The sequence below is a fragment of the Hakea prostrata genome, chromosome 7, assembly GCF_041222555.1.
Source record: "Hakea prostrata isolate BN-2017 chromosome 7, UWA_Hpros_2, whole genome shotgun sequence".
Lineage (NCBI taxonomy): Eukaryota > Viridiplantae > Streptophyta > Magnoliopsida > Proteales > Proteaceae > Hakea > Hakea prostrata.
Genome location: NC_142606.1, coordinates 67,975,976 through 67,994,416, shown reverse-complemented (window position 1 = coordinate 67,994,416; position 18,441 = coordinate 67,975,976). Strand labels below are relative to the sequence as shown.

Sequence of the window (18,441 nt, the reverse complement as noted above, 5' to 3'; positions counted from 1 at the left end):
TGTCTGGGCCTTCATTGCAGGGATTGTCTTCTTCATTAGTTATTATTTGGTGTGAAACACTGCAGCATTTAGAGCCATACTGCTAGATTGAATTGGGGGCCAGAGAGCTTTATGGCTTTAAATTGGAAATTAAATCCTACAGATGGTTTTATTGTTCCACTTGTTGCTTATGTCTGGTCACATATTCTCTATTTTCTCATTGTTAATGGTCAATCTAACCCAAAAAAACATACACACATTTGAACTCATGACCTAAGTCCTGGTAGAAAAGTCCTAATCAACTTGTTTAAGTTTTATTATCCTTGTATAAAAAAGATTTTACATAAGGTTAGATCCCATTCTATACGATTCTCCTTTTTTACTAGTCTCCTTGTAAAGTTGAGAGACTAACAAGTTACATCTATAATTGTTAAATACCCTGTAATTGATAGAGGTTTGTAAAGGATTCTTAAATTATTCCCCTCCCCTCCCCAAATTTGAAGCTTTTATAAGAGTTGTTGAATTAATCACAGCTTTGAGGGTCAAGAGAGTGGATTGAGTTTCAATGGTTCTTACAAAAAATATTCCTTGTTTTATTTGACGAAGATGGCGGAGTATGGATCAATTTTACTGGATATTTAATCGAAAATTTCTCACTGTCATTGAAAAGTAAATCTCGTAAGGGCCTGTATGGTTACATGAATCCAGAGATTTGAAAGCTCTGAATTCATAAATGCGAGATTTATATCCGTTTGGTTGTGAAAATCTCTAGATTCATGATATTTAGAGATTCATTTTTTTACACTAAAAATGTGAATCTATAGATTTATGGGTATGGGGTGAAATCCAGATATTTCACCTCTATTATAAAAACACTAAAAATATTTGTATATTCACAAAAACCACAGATAAATCCACAAATTTCATTCCACACATTCAGTTAACCAAACAGTTAATTTTATAAATTATGACTCCATAGATTTGAAGTCTACAAATTTAAAATCTCTAGATATTTGAAATCTCTAAAGTCATGTAACCAAATAAGCCCTAACATAATTTTTGACAACATCAGCTGCTAAAAATTAGGTTTAGAAATGGAGGCGTGGCCTCTTTTTGGATGCCTTGAATTATTAAGAGATGCAAAGGGTCGAAAGTTTTGCTGTAATTTCAATATCTTTTGGAGTATAGGGCTTTTCTTTATTATTATTAAAAAAATTTAATATATATTATGTATTTGTTAATCCTTTCTTCCATTTTACTACAAATGATCACAAGGCTTCTAAACAATACTTAAATAACCAAGACACAAAGGAGTTCAATACTATCCTTCCAAACGAAGACAGGACTCCTAGAAATATAGGAAGGTGGTACAATTCTCAAATTGTTCAAAGAGGAACCTAATATCTTGTATGAGAGGTTGGTGGATGCAATTCTCCTTGCACATATCTGAGAAGTTGTTTGTAATTTGACTCAATCAAGATCGAATCAAATCCACACTCCAACGCTTGTAGTAGTCCAATTATAAATGCCATGATCTCTCCTTCTTCTGCAGAACTGTAAGTTCCTGGATTGGATGTAGCCAACAGAGGATCTCCATCGTGATCACAAATAATCACCCTTACTCCTCCTTTCTTTGATTTCTCAAACCATGATTTGACAAACTGAAGGGTGGGGAGCGTCATTAAAAAATCGATATAAGAATGTGCCAATGGAGGATTAGTAGGACGATTAAGAATCTCATCTCTCAATGGAGAGTTGTGGATTCAAATTCTACCAGCGACATATATATGTAATACTCCCCAAAACTCTTGTTCCCCCACCCAAAAAAAACACTCAAAGTAGAGTATAAAGATTATGAACAGAAAGCTTGGAGCCTTAAACCAAAGATTGAATGACATACAACCAATGGACTTGATAAATAAATTAGGAATAAGAAGCAAGAGTCTTTTTGGAAGAAGTTAACACTGCTCATGGTAAAATATTTTAGATTAAGGTTTTGAAAGATATGGCACAAGATTCAGTGTCCATGGTTCAATCATTCTCATTTAACTGTTGTGTAGTGGGGTGAAGGAGAATAAAAGTATTTTGTGTAAGGGTGTCAATATGGTTAAAAAACCGTTAAACCATACCGTACCGAACCGTTTAAACCGTACCATACCGTACCGTTTTGAAATTCGGTACGGTATGTACCGTTACCGAATTTGGTCATTCGGTACGGTACGGTTATGGTAAACGGTGTCATACCGTTGGTAAATACCGTTTACCGTACCGCTAAACCGAATACCGAATCCCGTTTTTCATACCGTATACCGCATAACTATAACCCTAAATCCCTAATTCTAAACACTAACTTTCCTTTGTTCGTCACAATCGAAGAGAAGAACAGAGAGTAGAGGCAGCGGCTGTTGAGATTGTCTTATAGCTTGTTGCGCATTTGTTTCTTTTTCTGGTTCGGTGGGCTGATTGTCACCTTGCTGGTGCCCTTGGATTGCTTAGAATACTTATTTACAAGGTAATTGTTGATGAAATATTCATGAATTTGATGTTAGTTCTTATGTATATCAACATGTTTGAGCCTACTTTCCCTTGTTTGGCCTCGAGTTTGATGTCCTTTGGAACCTGCTTTTGATGTTTATGGTCATCTGCTGCAGGCTTATGCTGATGGCTTCAAGCTTCTCCGCATCAACGAAGGAGATAACAGAGAGGTTATAGTTAACGAATGCCATTGTTAGTGTTTATGGGTTGCTGGTTATTTTCCTTCCCAAAGAGAGTCTCCTTTGGCGCTTGGTTGTGGCACTTGATGTGGTAATTCAACTCCTCTGTTCTTGGTTTGAGTTTGTGAATTTGAAAAATGGATAGATTTAATGAAATTGTTCTTTTATGGGATTTTGTAGATCATGGCAATGTTGCTCAGCTCAAGCATTTCAGCAGCTTTAGCAATTGCATATGTGGGTAACAAAGGGAATAGCCACGCTGGTTGGTTGCCTATCTATGGTCAAGTTCCCAAGTGCTGCGACAGAGTAACTTGAGCTCTTATCGCCGGCTTCATTGCAACAGTCATTTACTTGCTGCTGCTTCTTCAATCCATCCACTGTTCTTGATCCACTTCTTGTTAATAAGTGAGAGCTTAAGCACTTATATTATATATAGGTCTTTCTCTTCTTATCTGTTTCCAGTTGATGAAATTGTACTTCCAATAGGTAATTTTATTTGGATTAGAAGAAAAACAGTGGGTCAGAGATAGAGTACAGAGAGTACTCAGAAAGGGAGAGTGGGGAAGGATGTTATAAATTTCTGCACTGGTTGTGGTAGTGTGGTTGTATAAGTCACTGTACGTTGATGTATGCTTATTATAATTCACATCATGTTTTTTTGCATGTTCCAAACTTGGTATGTTCCCATACAATACCGTAACAAAACCGCACCGTATACCGAACCGTGCCGTTTTTCCATACCGATTTCATACCGGTTTCATACCGTACCATTTTTTAAATTACCGTTTTCATACCGTACCGTTTAAATATGGTACGGTACGGTTATGGTTTGAGGTTTTCAAATTCAATACCGTACCATACCGTACCGAATTACCGTTACCGTACCGAATCGACACCCTTAATTTTGTGGAAAAGTGATAGTAGTGTGTCCCACTTTTACTTTTCCAAACTTTTTCACAAAATCCTACCAAATTTATGGGATTTTAAAATGACTTGAGGTGGGAAAGTTGAATTGCTATATCACCAAACAAGTTTTTTTAACTTTCTCACTCTAAGCAACCAAACAATCTACAACTTTGGGATTTAAAGAAAAAGTAAAAAATCTACATTTTTTTTCAAGAATTTTCTCATCCCTTTTTTCCCACTCCATATTTATTCCAGCAAACAAACGCAGCCTTATCCATAACAAAAAAGACTTACCTATAGAATAAATATTATAGCAAATAAGAGATCTACCCTATTAAAAAATTAAATTTTCTACCAAAAAAATAAAATAAATAAACTACAAAAAATGTTCTCAAAAAAAAAAAAAAACTGCCAAAAATGCAAGACACGTAACAATATTGCATTACATAATAGTCGTTAAGAATCGGATTAAGATACTAATTATTAAAATTATCAGAATACAATAAAACTTAATTTAGTTCCTCATGGAACTGAGCTGGGCGACGTGGAACAAACAGAACCACCACCTGTGGTGAGAATTTCTAGATTTTAGAAAGAGTAAAAAGGAAAATATAAGGAAAGCAGGGGTAAAAATGTAAAACACATACACCTTATCTTTCTCGGAATTCTAATTTTAAACAACTCATGTTGCCATCTTCGTTTGTGACAGTGGTTTGTCCATTACAGCATTGCAGTAACCTCGACCGAGAGAGAGAGAGAACGAGATGAGCATGGAGGCGTTGGTGCAGGTACCATATGGAGCATCTGTACGGATGATGTTGGCGTCTCTGGAGCGAAATCTCTTGCCGGACATGGTGGTTAGGAGGTTGACGAGGTTGCTGTTGGCCGGCCGTCTCCGCTCCTGCTACAAATCATCCACTGAACTCCAGCTTTCTGATCTCCTTCAATTCGCTAATTGTAACCTCTCTCTCTCTCTCTCATTCTCTTGCTTCCAGATTTTATCTTGATTGTCAATGTGAACTGAACTGGAATATAATATTACAGAGTTGCTTCAAATATAAATCATGTCATCCACGATGAAACAATAGAGAGAATGAATCGGTCATTTGCATTTCGAAATCTTACAATGAGATTTACAATTACAAGTTCAAATTTCGAATTAGTTACATTTTATTCTTAATAATGTCATCTTGATGATTATATAACTGAAATCACACAAAGCATGGTGAATTAATTGTACGTGCAACAAATTCCTGAGACTTAACTATGTAAATACTTGGTTATAGTTGTATAGGAGATTGCATTGTTAGAATTTTTCCTTGCTACTGTATGCATTTCTTTGAAAATAAAATTATTGTTTCTTCACAGCTCTTAAAGAAATGCCGATAGCTGTCCAGACAGAGAAAGCAAAGGCTCAACATTATGAATTACCTACTTCCTTCTTCAAATTGGTACTAGGAAAGAATCTCAAATACAGGTAACTGACTATGAATTCTACATCATTTCCACGTCCTTTTGTCATATCAATCAATTATCTGTGTTAGTTTGAATAAATAATAGATAGCTGAATGAGTGGTGTTGTATAAGGAAAACTTAATTGTCGCGGGGGAGGTATTTCAACACAGAATTTCTATCATCTGCATCAAGGGGAATCATGAACTTCTGTTCCAATCAATGTTTTTCTTTATTCTGGAAAGAATCTCACTCTCTCCTGGGCATAATAAATATGCAAATCTTAGCACAACTAGCAAGTGAAAGGGCATTAAATCATAGAGGGCCAGAATTTATCCACGGGTTTAGTAGTTATTGAAATTGCAGGGCAGCTAAAAACTTGCAATTACAATAACAATTGTGGGCACAAGATATGACTTCTTGAAGTTTATGCTTTTTTGTCAAGATGTGTACTATTCAGATGAGCTTATACATGGTTTAGTTATGAATTCACTGATTTGTTGAAGCAATGAACTTGTGCAGCTGTTGCTACTTTAGTGATAACTCAAACAACCTAGAGGAAGCTGAGAAAGCAATGTTGGAGCTGTATTGTGAAAGGGCGCAGATAAAAGATGGTCAAACTATCCTTGATGTCGGATGTGGCTGGGGATCTCTTGCATTGTATATTGCTCAAAAATATGCTAACTGCAGGATCACAGGGATTTGCAATTCAACAACGCAAAAAGCATTTATAGATGAACAATGCAGGTACATTATTGATACTCACTGTTTTGTCTACGTGGGGGAAAAATATTCTTGGTGGAATACTGGAATATCCAAGGTTTAACATATCACTACTGGGTATCAGAAGATCGTTCTTTAATAAACATATTGTATTTTAATGGTGAGACAAAAGATAAATGACAATATGTATGAAATTGGTTAGACAAAAAAAAATGGAGATGCTAAGGGCACCTGCAAAATACAATTTGAAGCTTAAAACTTAAAACACTATAGATAAATAATTTATGAAATATGTCATGTTTAAAGTGGAGAACAAAGTATGACCAGACAAGTATGTTCAATTGATTATGTATGTTGGATTATGTTTCTTACATATACCGACACCAAATTTCTTTTAGGTATTGTATTGACATTCTATTGTATTGTATTCTATATATAGAATATGGAAGGATACTAAATCCAGTCCTCCTATGGTGTTCTTGTACTTGCACTCATTATCATTCATTATACGTAAAGACGGCCTGCTGTCAATATGACAAGACAACTGTTCACCAACCATCATGGTATTAGATCAAAGATCCACCTTCAGATCAAATTCCTAAAAACTGCAGCTGCCATCTCTGTCCCTCTCTCTCTCTCTCTCTCTCTCTCTCTCTCTCTGATCTACCTCTACCACACTCTTCTGTTTGAAAACCTGAACCACTGAGGACCCCTTTGCTGTTTTGTTTCTTCTACTTAGGTTGCCTGTATCTGACCTGAGAAGTTCTCTTCCATCTTCAAAGTATATCTTTGATACCTAAGTGCTACAGCATTCACTCAGCCCTTCGCTATGGTTCCTTGTTGCTGGAGCATGCAATAGTAAATCTTTCCAGTGCATCAACTGCAACTGAAAGCATAAGTCTTGGGACTCATGGTGATTTTCCTTTGTTCCCTCTACCAAATTAGATGGGAGCAATGATTTGATGTGGTCTTGATCTTGTTATTTGTCTATTGATTCCCAAGTTTATATTGGGTGTCTTACAGGCAAGACTGAGAAGCCTGCTGGTGCTGGTCCATCTCAAAGGAAATGGAAATTCTTTGGTAATGTTATACTTCATTCGTTCTATACAAACTTCATATTGCATGAGGTTGTCTATCACTAGATACTGCTGGTAAGAATTAAAACGCTTCCCAATATGCATATCTCAAGACTGGAAATGATGCTCAAGTCTACAAGCTTCAGAAAAGAATATTTGTGAGACCAAACTGAAGACACAACTGTCATGGTACTATTCAGTGTTGCATAGTATGTGTCAAGAATTAGATTTTTATGAGGATTTACAGGTCACTTGTTCTACAAATACCCCAAAATTCAAGAAGCATGATGACAAGCTCGAGGTATTTGATTGTTTTTCTGGGATGAATGAATAATTCATCAGCCAAAAGGAGAGAAGGGAAGGGGAGAGCGCAACAGGAAAACAAAGGGTAGGGCCTGATATGTTTTTTCTTTTCTTTTTTTTTTTTTTTTTTTTTTTTTGGGGGGGGGGGGGGGGGGGCTGGTCTAATGTTTGAGTATGGCCAAATCCATGCCCAACTTCTTAGGCATTCCCTTCTCAACGCTGGAGCAGTCCTTTTCCTTGATTTTACACAATTTTGTGATGGTTCCACTTCTGAAAAGAAACCTGTCAAGTTTGATCAGTGTGCTAAATTTGCTGGAAACTGCATGGGCGAGTTACCAATTCCAATTTACATGACCATAGACGTGGTGAGTCAAGCCTGCCTCATCAATCGATAATGTCAAACTCCACATCAGCCACCACTTTTTGTTGTTCCTCCCTTTTGAAAGATGAGCAGCTTAGTCTTCGACTTAGCTTTCACCACCACTGTATTTGCATTTGTGTCAGTATTTTCCAACCCAGTCCTCACAGGTGTAGAGCAAAATATGAAGGAAAAAACCCAAAACACTGTTCATGGCAACCATTCATGTGAATTATGTCAGAGCCTCATATTTGCCTTGTCTGGGGTGCAAAATGCAATTTAGAAGATCATATGGGTCCATCAGTGAAGGAAAGAGTTTATTCTAGTGCTGCCATAGTTTAGTTTCAGAAGGATATTTTATTTCATTGCAATAGAACATTAGGTAGGTTTCAATTTCAGCTTGTTGCTAATTTTTGCTTTTAGGAGTTTCCATTTTGATGTTTGTTAGCTAGGTTTCTAAGATGTTTGTATTTTAGTTGCTTAGCTTTTATTTGGTAATTTCTAACTTTTGGGACATAGTATTTTAAGCTTAGGACAAGATACTAATAGGCCTGGTCAGAAATATGACTTGATAAATTGAGCTTAAATTGCTTTCTTCCATGCCTTTGGTTTGAGAAGACCTTTTTCAACAGCTAAGATAGATGCAGACGAGACACACCCAGGCTGAGAAAGCCTACTATACCGATTCCCCGTTCTTCTCTTTTGATCTTAGCATAAATACAAATTTCAGTTATAAAGGGCGGGCCTTTGCACAATGGTCAATGGACCACAGTTGTAGCCTGAGGTCAAGGCACCAAAACAGCCTCAGCAAAATGTTGCTGGGCTAAGGCTGCGTGGGAAAGTTGCTTGGACTTTTCTTGTCCAGAAAACCTTCACCACTGGATTCACCCTTTCTATACAGGATTACAAGTTTTAGTTATATTCAGTTTTTACTCTCCTTATTTTGTTGATTCTGGCTGCAATCAATCTCTTGCCGGCCTCCCTGATTCAAGGTTGGGTTTTGCATCACATTCTCATTCAGATATTCCCTTCGGTGGTGCCTCAATCATATCCCATCCTTGGGTAATTGACTCAATTGCTTTCGATCATATGAGTTGTTCTTCTAGTTTGTTATATTCAGTTTTTACTCTCCTTATTTTGTTGATTCTGGCTGCAATCAATCTCTTGCCGGCCTCCCTGATTCAAGGTCGGGTTTTGCATCACATTCTCATTCAGGTATTCCCTTCGGTGGTGCCTCAATCATATCCCATCCTTGGGTAATTGACTCAATTGCTTTCGATCATATGAGTTGTTCTTCTAGTTTGTTCTATTAGCGTTGTCCTTGTTCAGGATAGAGTTTGGCTTGCTGAAAGCACTGTGTCTGGGAAGGGTTCTATTTGTTGTTCTCGCTCGTTATCTTTATCTTCTGTTTTACATGTCTCTGATTTTTCCACCAGTTTTTTTTCCAGTGGTCTCACTGTTGTTTTGAATTGTAAAGTCACATTTTATAATGCCCCCCTTTCTCTTTCAAGACCTGGTGATGGGAAAACAATTGGTTGTGGCAGAAAACATAGTGGTTTGTATTTGCTCAAGGATGATTTCTTTTTCTTTTTCCACTGTTTCTAGTCATGCTCATTGGAGGAGTTCTATTCAAAGTCCGAACAACTTTATTTTAGTTACATTACTGGAATTGGAATTGAAGGTTGGGTGCTCCTCCCATTGATGCTTTAACTAAAGTATTTTCCCACTTTATTTCATAGCATTGTAAAACCCAATTAACTTTTCTGTGATGTTTGTGATTTTTCCAACCTAACCCTTGTTAATTTTTCTAGTTTGGATAGTACAGGTGTTTCACCATCTACTGTGATTCATTCTGATATGTGGGACTCTGCTTTTATGTTTCAATTTCTGATTACCTCTGGTTTGTGACTTCTATTGATTGTCACACAAGGATCTACAGATCTGCTTACTGAATCATAAAATGACAACTGAGATCTTTATTTCTTTTTCAGACTCAATATAATGCCACTACTTAGATCCTTTGTGATGACAATGTAAGGAATATTCATGCCAATACTATCTTGTCACCCATGAGTATTATCCTTCAAACAAGTAAATTTTGAAACTCCTGCTCAGAATGATATGACTGAATGCATGAATTGCCATCTCTTGGAGGTCGCTTGCTCTGTATCTCATATTTGAGATAGATGTTCCTATTCTGTAATGGAGTGAGTGGTTTTTATTGTGACATGCTTTTACTTAGATGCTTATCCATGTATTGAATTTTGGTTCTCGTCTTGATGTGCTCCAAGGTTCCTCCTCCTTCATCATTCCTCAAAGTCTAGCTGTGCATGGAATCTTAACACACTTACATGCCCCTTGATAAGCTTGATCCTTAGGGTTAAAATGTACAATGACCATTAGACTCCACTGACTCACAAAAGGCAAGTGTAACACTAAGTGCAGCTTAGGTAAGAGGAAAAAGTAATTACCAGAAATTTATGTTGCTAAACACAATATGTGGTGAACCATTGAAGAATTTTTATGGACTGACATATATCATCAAAATATACATGTTTATATTTTTCAACCAATATAATTGTTGAATTATACAATACGGTGAGTCAACAACCCTAGAACAGAATGCCAAAGTTGGTCCGTAGTTTAGAACAAATAAATGGACATAATGGGTAGTTGAACAAATTATAACAATAATTACTAGCACATAAGAAAATGTAATTAATTAATTTAATCTAACTAAACTGGTTTTGATGAACACACATCAAATGCCAAAATATCCAGCATAATTCTTATGCTTGTCAGTTTTCAAGGGATGTGCCTTTCAATGGGTTCCTGTTAAAATGGATGAACTCTTGCCATACAAGCCTAGGCAGCTAAAACACTTTATGCTTTTCTCTCTATGTTTAAAGTACAAATTTGGAATAGATATGCTACAGTATCTACTTTGCATTCTTTCCAATATGGAGACCTGGGATGGTGTAAACAATCTGGTCCATTTTAACCTCACACTTACCCTCCCCTGATTCTCCAAGGCTAGCTTGTTTAGCTGTTAACTAACCTATGCTTAAAAATTAAACTTCCTTCACCTACTGAACTGCATGCATTTTAACTTGTCAGGGAACTGCAGCTGCAAAATCTTGAAATCATTGTTGGAGACATTAGCACGTATGAAATGGAGGCCTCCTTCGATAGAGTTTTATCCATAGAAATGTTTGAAGTATGAAATATTTGAGACTACTAAGTTTATGAAGTTTGTCAATATGGTCTTCAACGTTAGTTTGTCCCTTGATGCAGCACATGAAGAACTATCAGGACCTCCTTAAGAAGATATCAAAGTGGATGAAGCAGGACAGCCTTCTTTTCATACATTACTTCTGTCACAAAGCATTTGCTTACCACTTTGAGGTATGCATAGTTTGGTTATGAAATGGTACAGAACTTGTGCTGGCATTACAATTATTAGTTATATGTTTACCAGTAACTTTAGATTTTCATTTGAAAATTTTCTCAACAATGATTTCCTATTCAGAATTTCACTCTCACGTCAGCATAGATCCAATTCTTTCTTATATTATATGAAGTGCTAATGCAAGAGGTGTTTTGTTGCCACTTGCCACCAATCTTTCATTCTGTTTATTTTCGTCAAATGTTTGAATGCTAAATTTATAATTCTCTTAGCTCTGGTAATTATGCAACTATTTACCCGTTCATCTCATACAGGACAAAAATGAAGACGACTGGATCACCAGATACTTCTTCACTGGAGGGACAATGCCTTCTGCAAACTTACTTCTTTACTTTCAGGTGTCGTAAGAAGTTGTCTATGAAGTAGCTTTCTCATGCCCTAGGCATTATAAATATTTTGATCTTGCATGGAAACTAAACAGTCATGTTACTGGTCCTTAAGATCACTGTAAAATATGGACAATCTCTATCCCTAGGCATCTTTTTTTCTTCTTCTCCACCTCACCTGCCTCCTTTTTCCTTATTAATCAACAATAACAAGGCAATTTTCTTGCAGGATGATGTTTCTATAGTTAACCATTGGCTTATAAATGGGACACATTATGCACGAACGAGGTAAGGGCATAGTGCTCTTGAATACAATTGATGCTGATAGAATGAACATTTTTCATGCAAGATGGTGTTCGTAGCATTAGTTCTGAAAATGGCAGCATGACTCTGACAATTTTGATGTATTCAGAAGTAGTAACCCCGTCTGTTGGAAAGGGGAATGACAGAATGCAATTGCAGACATAATTTCATTTTGATACTTTTCTCTTTTGGATATTATCTTTCACATTAATGACCTGTAGTGAGCAAGCTTTCTCCTTTCAATGTCATTTTTACAAAAAGTGCCATCGAATGTTTTAAATAAAGGTGGTGTGTTTATGATTAACTGCGAGCTTTAGCTTTTAAAAGACGTGCCCCCCCCCCCCCTCCTTTTTATTTGCGCTTTTTATTAGTTCATTTTAACTTTTAATGTTGAGCATGTTACTCAGAAAACTGGGATACTGCTGACATGGTAGCTACCACATATGTACATTGGTGTATTCACTGTAACAGTATCTCTTGGGTATGCATGGCTCCCTAAGCATGAACCTTTGTGTGCTTAGCAGTTTCCTCTTATCAGAAGAGAGATTATATAATTAATGATTGAATGGCCCATGTAATCTAACCGTGCAATAGGTTGAATTAGGCCATTTAGGTTCTCAAATATTGTTGCTGCCTATTTCATAAAAATATAGCTAATGTCATGCTGTCTTGCAGTGAGGAGTGGCTTAAGAGGATGGACCAGAACAGGGGTTCTATTACTCCAATAATGGAGTCAACTTATGGCAAAGATTCAGCTGTCAAGTGGACTGCCTACTGGCGAACGTTCTTCATCTCCGTCGCAGAACTTTTCGGCTATAACAACGGAGAAGAATGGATGGTTGCACATTTCTTATTCAAGAAGAAATGATGAGTGTCATAGATTCATTTTTGTACTGTTCTATATCTGTTTCAGTCGGCAAACCGTGGAAAATCCATTGTAAAGTTGAAACAGTACCAAAGGATACTTCAAAAACTACCCTGTAGGGATTCAGGATGGAAGAATAAAATAGCAGCTGATTAACTGCCTTTATGGAACTTTCTATAGCATTATGGTTTTTAATGTGCTAGCACAGAGGATTAAACAACGAAATGAGAGAAGGCTCATTTCTTAAGTCATACACCTTCCATGGCTCTCTTTCATTTCAATGGATTCGATCCTGGCATCAGCTGCTTGACTCAGATTTTGATAAACTGGAATTGGGTGTTGGACTGTTCCCATTTGAGTCAGAAAGGAACAGGTCATATTTTACCATAAAAAAAAGAAAAGGGGCACTAGATTTTAACAATGGAATTTAATTTATCTCAGCAGTAAGGAAGAGAAGCACTGAATAACATCAAATCTTTCCTTCTACAAATCCACAAATAAAATCCACAAGAATTTTCTGATACTCAGTTTCATGTATCAGTCATGCTTAACAAGCTTAATTCAGTAGTTTCACCAGTTTCCAACAGGATTAACAATGGCTTGAGGGCATTAAAGAACCCTTAGCTCTGATTTGATGGAAGCTAAGAAACCCCCCAATAAAAATGGGACCTCATGAAGTTAGGGCAAAAACAGAGTACATTGAAGACTTGTAATATTTATATTTCTGGGAACGAGAAGCAGCATCAGCTATCATCAGTTCTGGATCATCATCTGGGTCTCAGTTGGATTCAGAGGTATAGACATTGGCTTCAGCTTCAAGGAAGCGACTGAGATGTTTATCTTCCAGATGTTGCTGTGAAACAGAAGAAGATGAAAAGAAATAATTCACAAGAAGCACAATTGAATTCTTAATTAGTTACAACGAAGAGCAGATTCATACAGAAAGGCATTCTCTGTATTTCTGCCACTCTGATACGCATTCCTCTTTGTCCCACTGACCCTTCAAGAACTTCTCTGAGTACCACCTGCTTTACCCTTATCAGAAACATTCAAAGAACTGCAAACACACACAGAGAAAGAGAAAGGGAAAGATTGAAGGGGATTGGAATTGACCTGTTGAAGCACTGGTGGTAAGCGGCTTTGAGATGAGCGCAGGGAGATGTTAAAGAAGAATCACTCCTATCTTTCTTAATCCCCATAACATTCAGATTCAGAATCAGTCAATCGTCTTCCTTGATCTCACAGTCTTCTTTACCATAAATTCTTCTTAGCTCTCGAAACCCAGAAATCTTTCGTCAGGCTTTAACCCAACCGCCGCTAATTCTGAAATTCTTTTGGACTAATGGTTAGGTTGGTTCGATCCGGTTTTAGTCGCTTCGTGCATCTGATGTAATCGCCTTACATCGAACCAGCCGTGACCCAAATTATAGGACCACATTGGTTGAATCGCCCGTCAAGCCCTCGATTGCATCGATTTGTTTAAAAGACGGATTAAGCCTGGATCTGCTAAGTATGCGTTTGGTAACGTTTCTATTCTAAGAAACCAGTTCTTATGCAAAACCATTTTTTAATGTTTCTGTGCTAAAAGACCTTTCTTTACTTGAAAATGGGCGTTTGATAAATCCATTCTGAAAATATTTTTAAAACACTAAATAGAATATGTTAGTGTTTTTTTTTTTTTATTTTGGGCTGAAAAAATAAGTTGGTGTTTGATAAACTTGTTCTAAGGCATCAATTTGAACCAATTTTATCACTTCGGTTTCTGTTCTTTGGTAAAAACATCTTTTTTATGTTTTGCAAAAAGCGTTCTTTATAACACTTTTCTGACTAGTCCATTCTTAAAGAACAGAAGAACGAACCGTTTTATCAAACGCCTCTAACCCGTTATTCCGTTCCCAAAGAACAAAAAAACGCCAGAAACGTTTTTTAAGAACTTTATCAAACGCACCCTAAAAGACTTCAAACAAGTCAGAGCGTGCCATCTCTGATGGTTAAGTCAGACAGTGAATAATACCACAAGATTGAAATTAATCGATGATCGATAAGAGGATCCATTGGGCCGGGTTATTTGGAGATGTCAAGTGCTCTTGCCATTCTCTTCACGTGGTGCTTATTTACTCTTTTCATGCTCCTTTTGATCTCATAATTCTTCGAATTTTCTTTTCAAAAGAAGGTAGACCTAACTACTCTCTAGGGTTGCAATTGGTAAGAGGAGATATAATGGATGTCTCACTAGGACTTCTAGACATGACTAAACAGTTAGAAATGAGTGCCATTGTTTGGCCTTAGTTTAGGATATTTGCACTCACTATTAGGGTGGAAGGTTTGGTATGTCCCGCAAGCGTTCATGCATTGAACGTGTGACCACAACAAAATCTACTTGCTAGTAGCATGGCCCTCCCAAATCTACATGTTTTTTTTGGTAGATGGGTAGAGATCCATGCTTCAGAGAGGTCGTGGGTTTTACCTTTGCAGATAGCGTCTCCCCGTTGAAGATGTAATCAATGCGTGCATAAGATGAGTTATTACATATGCCATCAACAAAAGTAGTTCTAATGACCTCTTTAATAACAATATTCTCAAAACAAAAAAAATAAAAAATAAAAAATAAAAAATCGAACTAAATTAATAATAAAAATATATATATTGGCGAAAATCAAAGAAGAGAAAAATGCTCCCATATAGTCTTGCTTCAAAGTGCAAACTCCCGATTTGTGAGTTTCAAGTTTCAACCTCAACGTCCTCGATTACCCCTAATGGCGGTTGCCAATGTCTTGCATCTCCTCTTCGTTGGGTCATCTTCATCGGCAACTCAAAACTTCAAACCAGAAAATAATTTCTCTACTTTTATCCTGCGTGTCCATGAAGGATTTCAAGCCAATACACGCTCACAGTCTTCGCTCTGGTCGAATAATGGATTCCTATGTCGCGTCCAAGATGTTGGAAGTCTGTGCTGTGTCTATGCGTAACATCGATTATGCTCTTCATATGTTCAATAACATCGCTTTACGAGATGCCTATATGTGGACAACCATGATCAGGGGCTTCGTGGTGGCTCAAATGCCGGAGAAGGCAATTGAGTTCTATTACTTGATGAGATCACAAGGTGTTGAACCCAACAAGTTCACCTTCATTTTTTCCCTCAAAGCGTTTTCTTCGATACCCAGTTACGTGGGAGCCAGAATTCTTCATGGGAAGCTTATGAAACTTGGTTTTTACTTTGATGAATTTATTCGTAACGCGCTGATCCATGTCTACTCAAAATGTGGAGACATCATAGCTGCGCATCGCCTGTTCGACGAAATCGCCACGGATAATGTAGTTATTTGGAACACGATGATATCGGCGTGTTTAGCCTTTGATGATATTGACTGCGCACAGAAGTTGTTCGATGAAATGCCCAATAGAAATATTGCCTCATGGAATGCAGTCATCTCTGGTTATACGAAATGTGGCCACATAGATGTTGCTAGATCGTTTTTTGATGTTATGCCTGACAAAGACTTGGTTTCATGGAGTGTGATGATTTCAAACTATGTCCAGAGCAGAAGGGCTGCTGAAGCCTTAAACCTCTTCAAAGATATGCAACTTTCTGGGATTCAGGCCGATGGTGTGACCATGGCAACTGTTCTCTCCGGTTGTGCTCAAGTTGGGGCACTAGACATGGGTAGATGGGTCCATGCGTATGTGGGCAAGAACAAATTAAGGCATGATGTTTTCTTGGGCACTTCCCTTGTTGACATGTATGCCAAGTGTGGATGCATTGACACAGCCCTTCAAGTCTTCAACAGTATGCCCCAAAAGAATGTGTGTTCTTGGAATGCTATGTTAGGTGGGCTTTCCATGCACGGCCATGGAGCTGATGCACTAGCACTCTTCAAACAAATGGAATCTGCCGGTGTGGTTCCTAATGATGTAACTTTTGTTGGAGTTCTATCTGCTTGTAGTCATATAGGATTGGTAGATGAGGGCCGTAGGCAATTTGATCGAATGAAGGAGGAGTTCTACATCACACCAAAGATTGAACACTATGGTTGTATGGTTGATATCCTTGGGCGAGCAGGTCTCATCGATGAAGCTAAAACTCTTATTATAAACATGCCAATGAAGCCGAATGTAGTTGTTTGGGGGGCTTTACTAATGGCATGCAAGATCCATGGGGACACTGATGTTGGTGAGGAGGTGATGAGAGATCTCGAAAGGATGGCACCGGGAGATGGAGGGTGCTACGTCCTCTTATCGAACATTTATGCAGCTGGTAACCAGTGGGTTGATGTTGAGAAGACGAGGAAGATGATGAGAACTATGGGAACTGAGGAGAAGGTACCTGGGTGCAGTTCTATAGAGATCAGCAGTGTTATTCATGAGTTCTTTGTGAATGATAAGTCACACCCTCAGTCCAGAGAGATTTATGAGGTTACAAGTAGGATATGCAAGCACCTAGAAATTGAGGGATATGAGCCCAATCCCTCTTTGGTTTGGTATAATATAGATGAATAGCTTCTTTAACCAGTCAAAGTTACAACGGAGAAGAAATAGATTGGTTTTATTTATTGTTCTATGCATTTTCACTGATTGCTTCTATTTATTGTTGTTATGTATTTTTTTTTCCACTTCTTTTTTCGCTAACCAATTCTTGTGTATTTTCTCTGATGCAACAAATATCAACTGAAAGCCTGAGGGTGCTATGTAATTCAAGAAGTAATTGAAAAATGTACTTACGGAATTCTCCACTTAATTTTTTTGAAATGGGAACTTTTTGTATGTAGGGGATGAGGATATTACATATGCCGTTTGCAAAAGTATGGGTTTTACTAGTCAACCAGACCAACCTTACATTGGCGATTCCTCTACTTGTTCATGTTTTGAACTCAAGTTGCAACAGAAATCATAGTGCCTGGCTATGTGAAAAAAAATGTGGGTTGTATATTCCCTTCTCGGGATGGACATTTGGGCTTGGGGACTTTGCAGACTGATCGAGCATAGACCAAAAAAAAATTTCTTGGTCTTACATTAGAGGTTGCTACCTGTATGCTAAGAAGTACATCCACTTACTTCATACTCTAAGGCTTTGGTCTTTGTCACTTGAACTAATAGCTTGGAGTTTGAACTCTCGAGTTCAAACTGTGCTTTTCATTTTTATAGTTTTTTTTAAGAACTAGTAGCTTTATATTATGGGGTGAGGACTACATATACCATCAGGAGGCTCAAATCCATGATCTTTAGTGGATTTTTTCACTAAGAGGTATTGGATGATTGTCAACTGAGCAACCTTTGATGGAATGATGGTTACTTTCCATTTAATTGAAAGTCACCAATGGGACAAAATCCGGATGGTTAAGCATCTAAAAAAAGGCTTCAAAAGATTTCCAACTCACGCAAAAACAGAATTCTGTAGAAAATTTTGCCGAGTTTCAAGTTGGAACTTTTTTTCTTCCATAATTGGTAGTTTTATATTAAGGGGTGAAAATATTACATATATTACAGGGAGCGTTAAATCCATGACCTCTTCATTAAGAAAGGCTAGTCACTACGGATTGAGCATCCCTTTGTTGGTAAGTTGGAACTCCTAACTACTTCCACTGCTCCTACTGTTCTTCTACCCATTGTTTGGATTGCTGATTCGGATCAAATAGATCCTGTTACAAAAACAACGGTTAGAGCAACTTCGGGCAGATTTTGTTATTCGTCAATTCTGAAAGAAAGATTACCATTGCAAGGTTAGTCGATAAGACCAACACCTCCTAGTGAAAAGGTCATAAATTCGATTTTGCTTAATGGTATATTGCATAATACATCTTCCAAATATATAAAACGTCTGTTCCAAAATCAATTCTGAAAAATTCTTTCTGCGCGAATTGATTGATTAAATCAAATTTTTGTGGTGCCACAAATCAACAAATTAGAAGCTTCATATTTCTACTCTTAGTATAGCTCCTGAAAAGCGATACGAATATAGAACTCTTTGAA

General features: G+C 37.4%; 2 protein-coding genes, 1 long non-coding RNA gene and 1 pseudogene across 3 annotated transcripts; 3 read left to right on the top strand and 1 right to left on the bottom strand.

The window, feature by feature from the left end:
* Nucleotides 1-2,386: 2,386 nt before the first annotated feature.
* Nucleotides 2,387-3,127, top strand: LOC149011815 (uncharacterized). Its single transcript, XR_016174779.1, has 3 exons — nucleotides 2,387-2,491; nucleotides 2,631-2,784; nucleotides 2,874-3,127. It is a non-coding gene; the product is annotated as an uncharacterized LOC149011815 (long non-coding RNA).
* Nucleotides 3,128-4,299: 1,172 nt separating this feature from the next.
* On the top strand, nucleotides 4,300-12,871 carry LOC149011814 ((S)-coclaurine N-methyltransferase-like). The gene is made up of 8 exons (XM_089161363.1): nucleotides 4,300-4,556; nucleotides 4,968-5,076; nucleotides 5,574-5,798; nucleotides 10,629-10,728; nucleotides 10,806-10,916; nucleotides 11,232-11,315; nucleotides 11,533-11,591; nucleotides 12,282-12,871. Exons 1-8 carry the CDS (start codon nucleotides 4,364-4,366, stop codon nucleotides 12,472-12,474), a joined length of 1,074 nt encoding a protein of 357 aa, XP_089017489.1. The 5' UTR covers nucleotides 4,300-4,363; the 3' UTR covers nucleotides 12,475-12,871.
* A 70-nt stretch (nucleotides 12,872-12,941) lies between these two features.
* On the bottom strand, nucleotides 12,942-13,809 carry LOC149011813 (uncharacterized protein At4g33100-like). The gene is made up of 3 exons (XM_089161365.1): nucleotides 13,585-13,809; nucleotides 13,412-13,496; nucleotides 12,942-13,324 (listed from the first exon to the last, which is right to left on the bottom strand). Exons 1-3 carry the CDS (start codon nucleotides 13,668-13,670, stop codon nucleotides 13,250-13,252), a joined length of 246 nt encoding a protein of 81 aa, XP_089017491.1. The 5' UTR covers nucleotides 13,671-13,809; the 3' UTR covers nucleotides 12,942-13,249.
* A 1,524-nt stretch (nucleotides 13,810-15,333) lies between these two features.
* LOC149011812 (pentatricopeptide repeat-containing protein At5g48910 pseudogene) lies at nucleotides 15,334-16,971 on the top strand (annotated as a pseudogene).
* The last annotated feature ends 1,470 nt before the right edge of the window (nucleotides 16,972-18,441 follow it).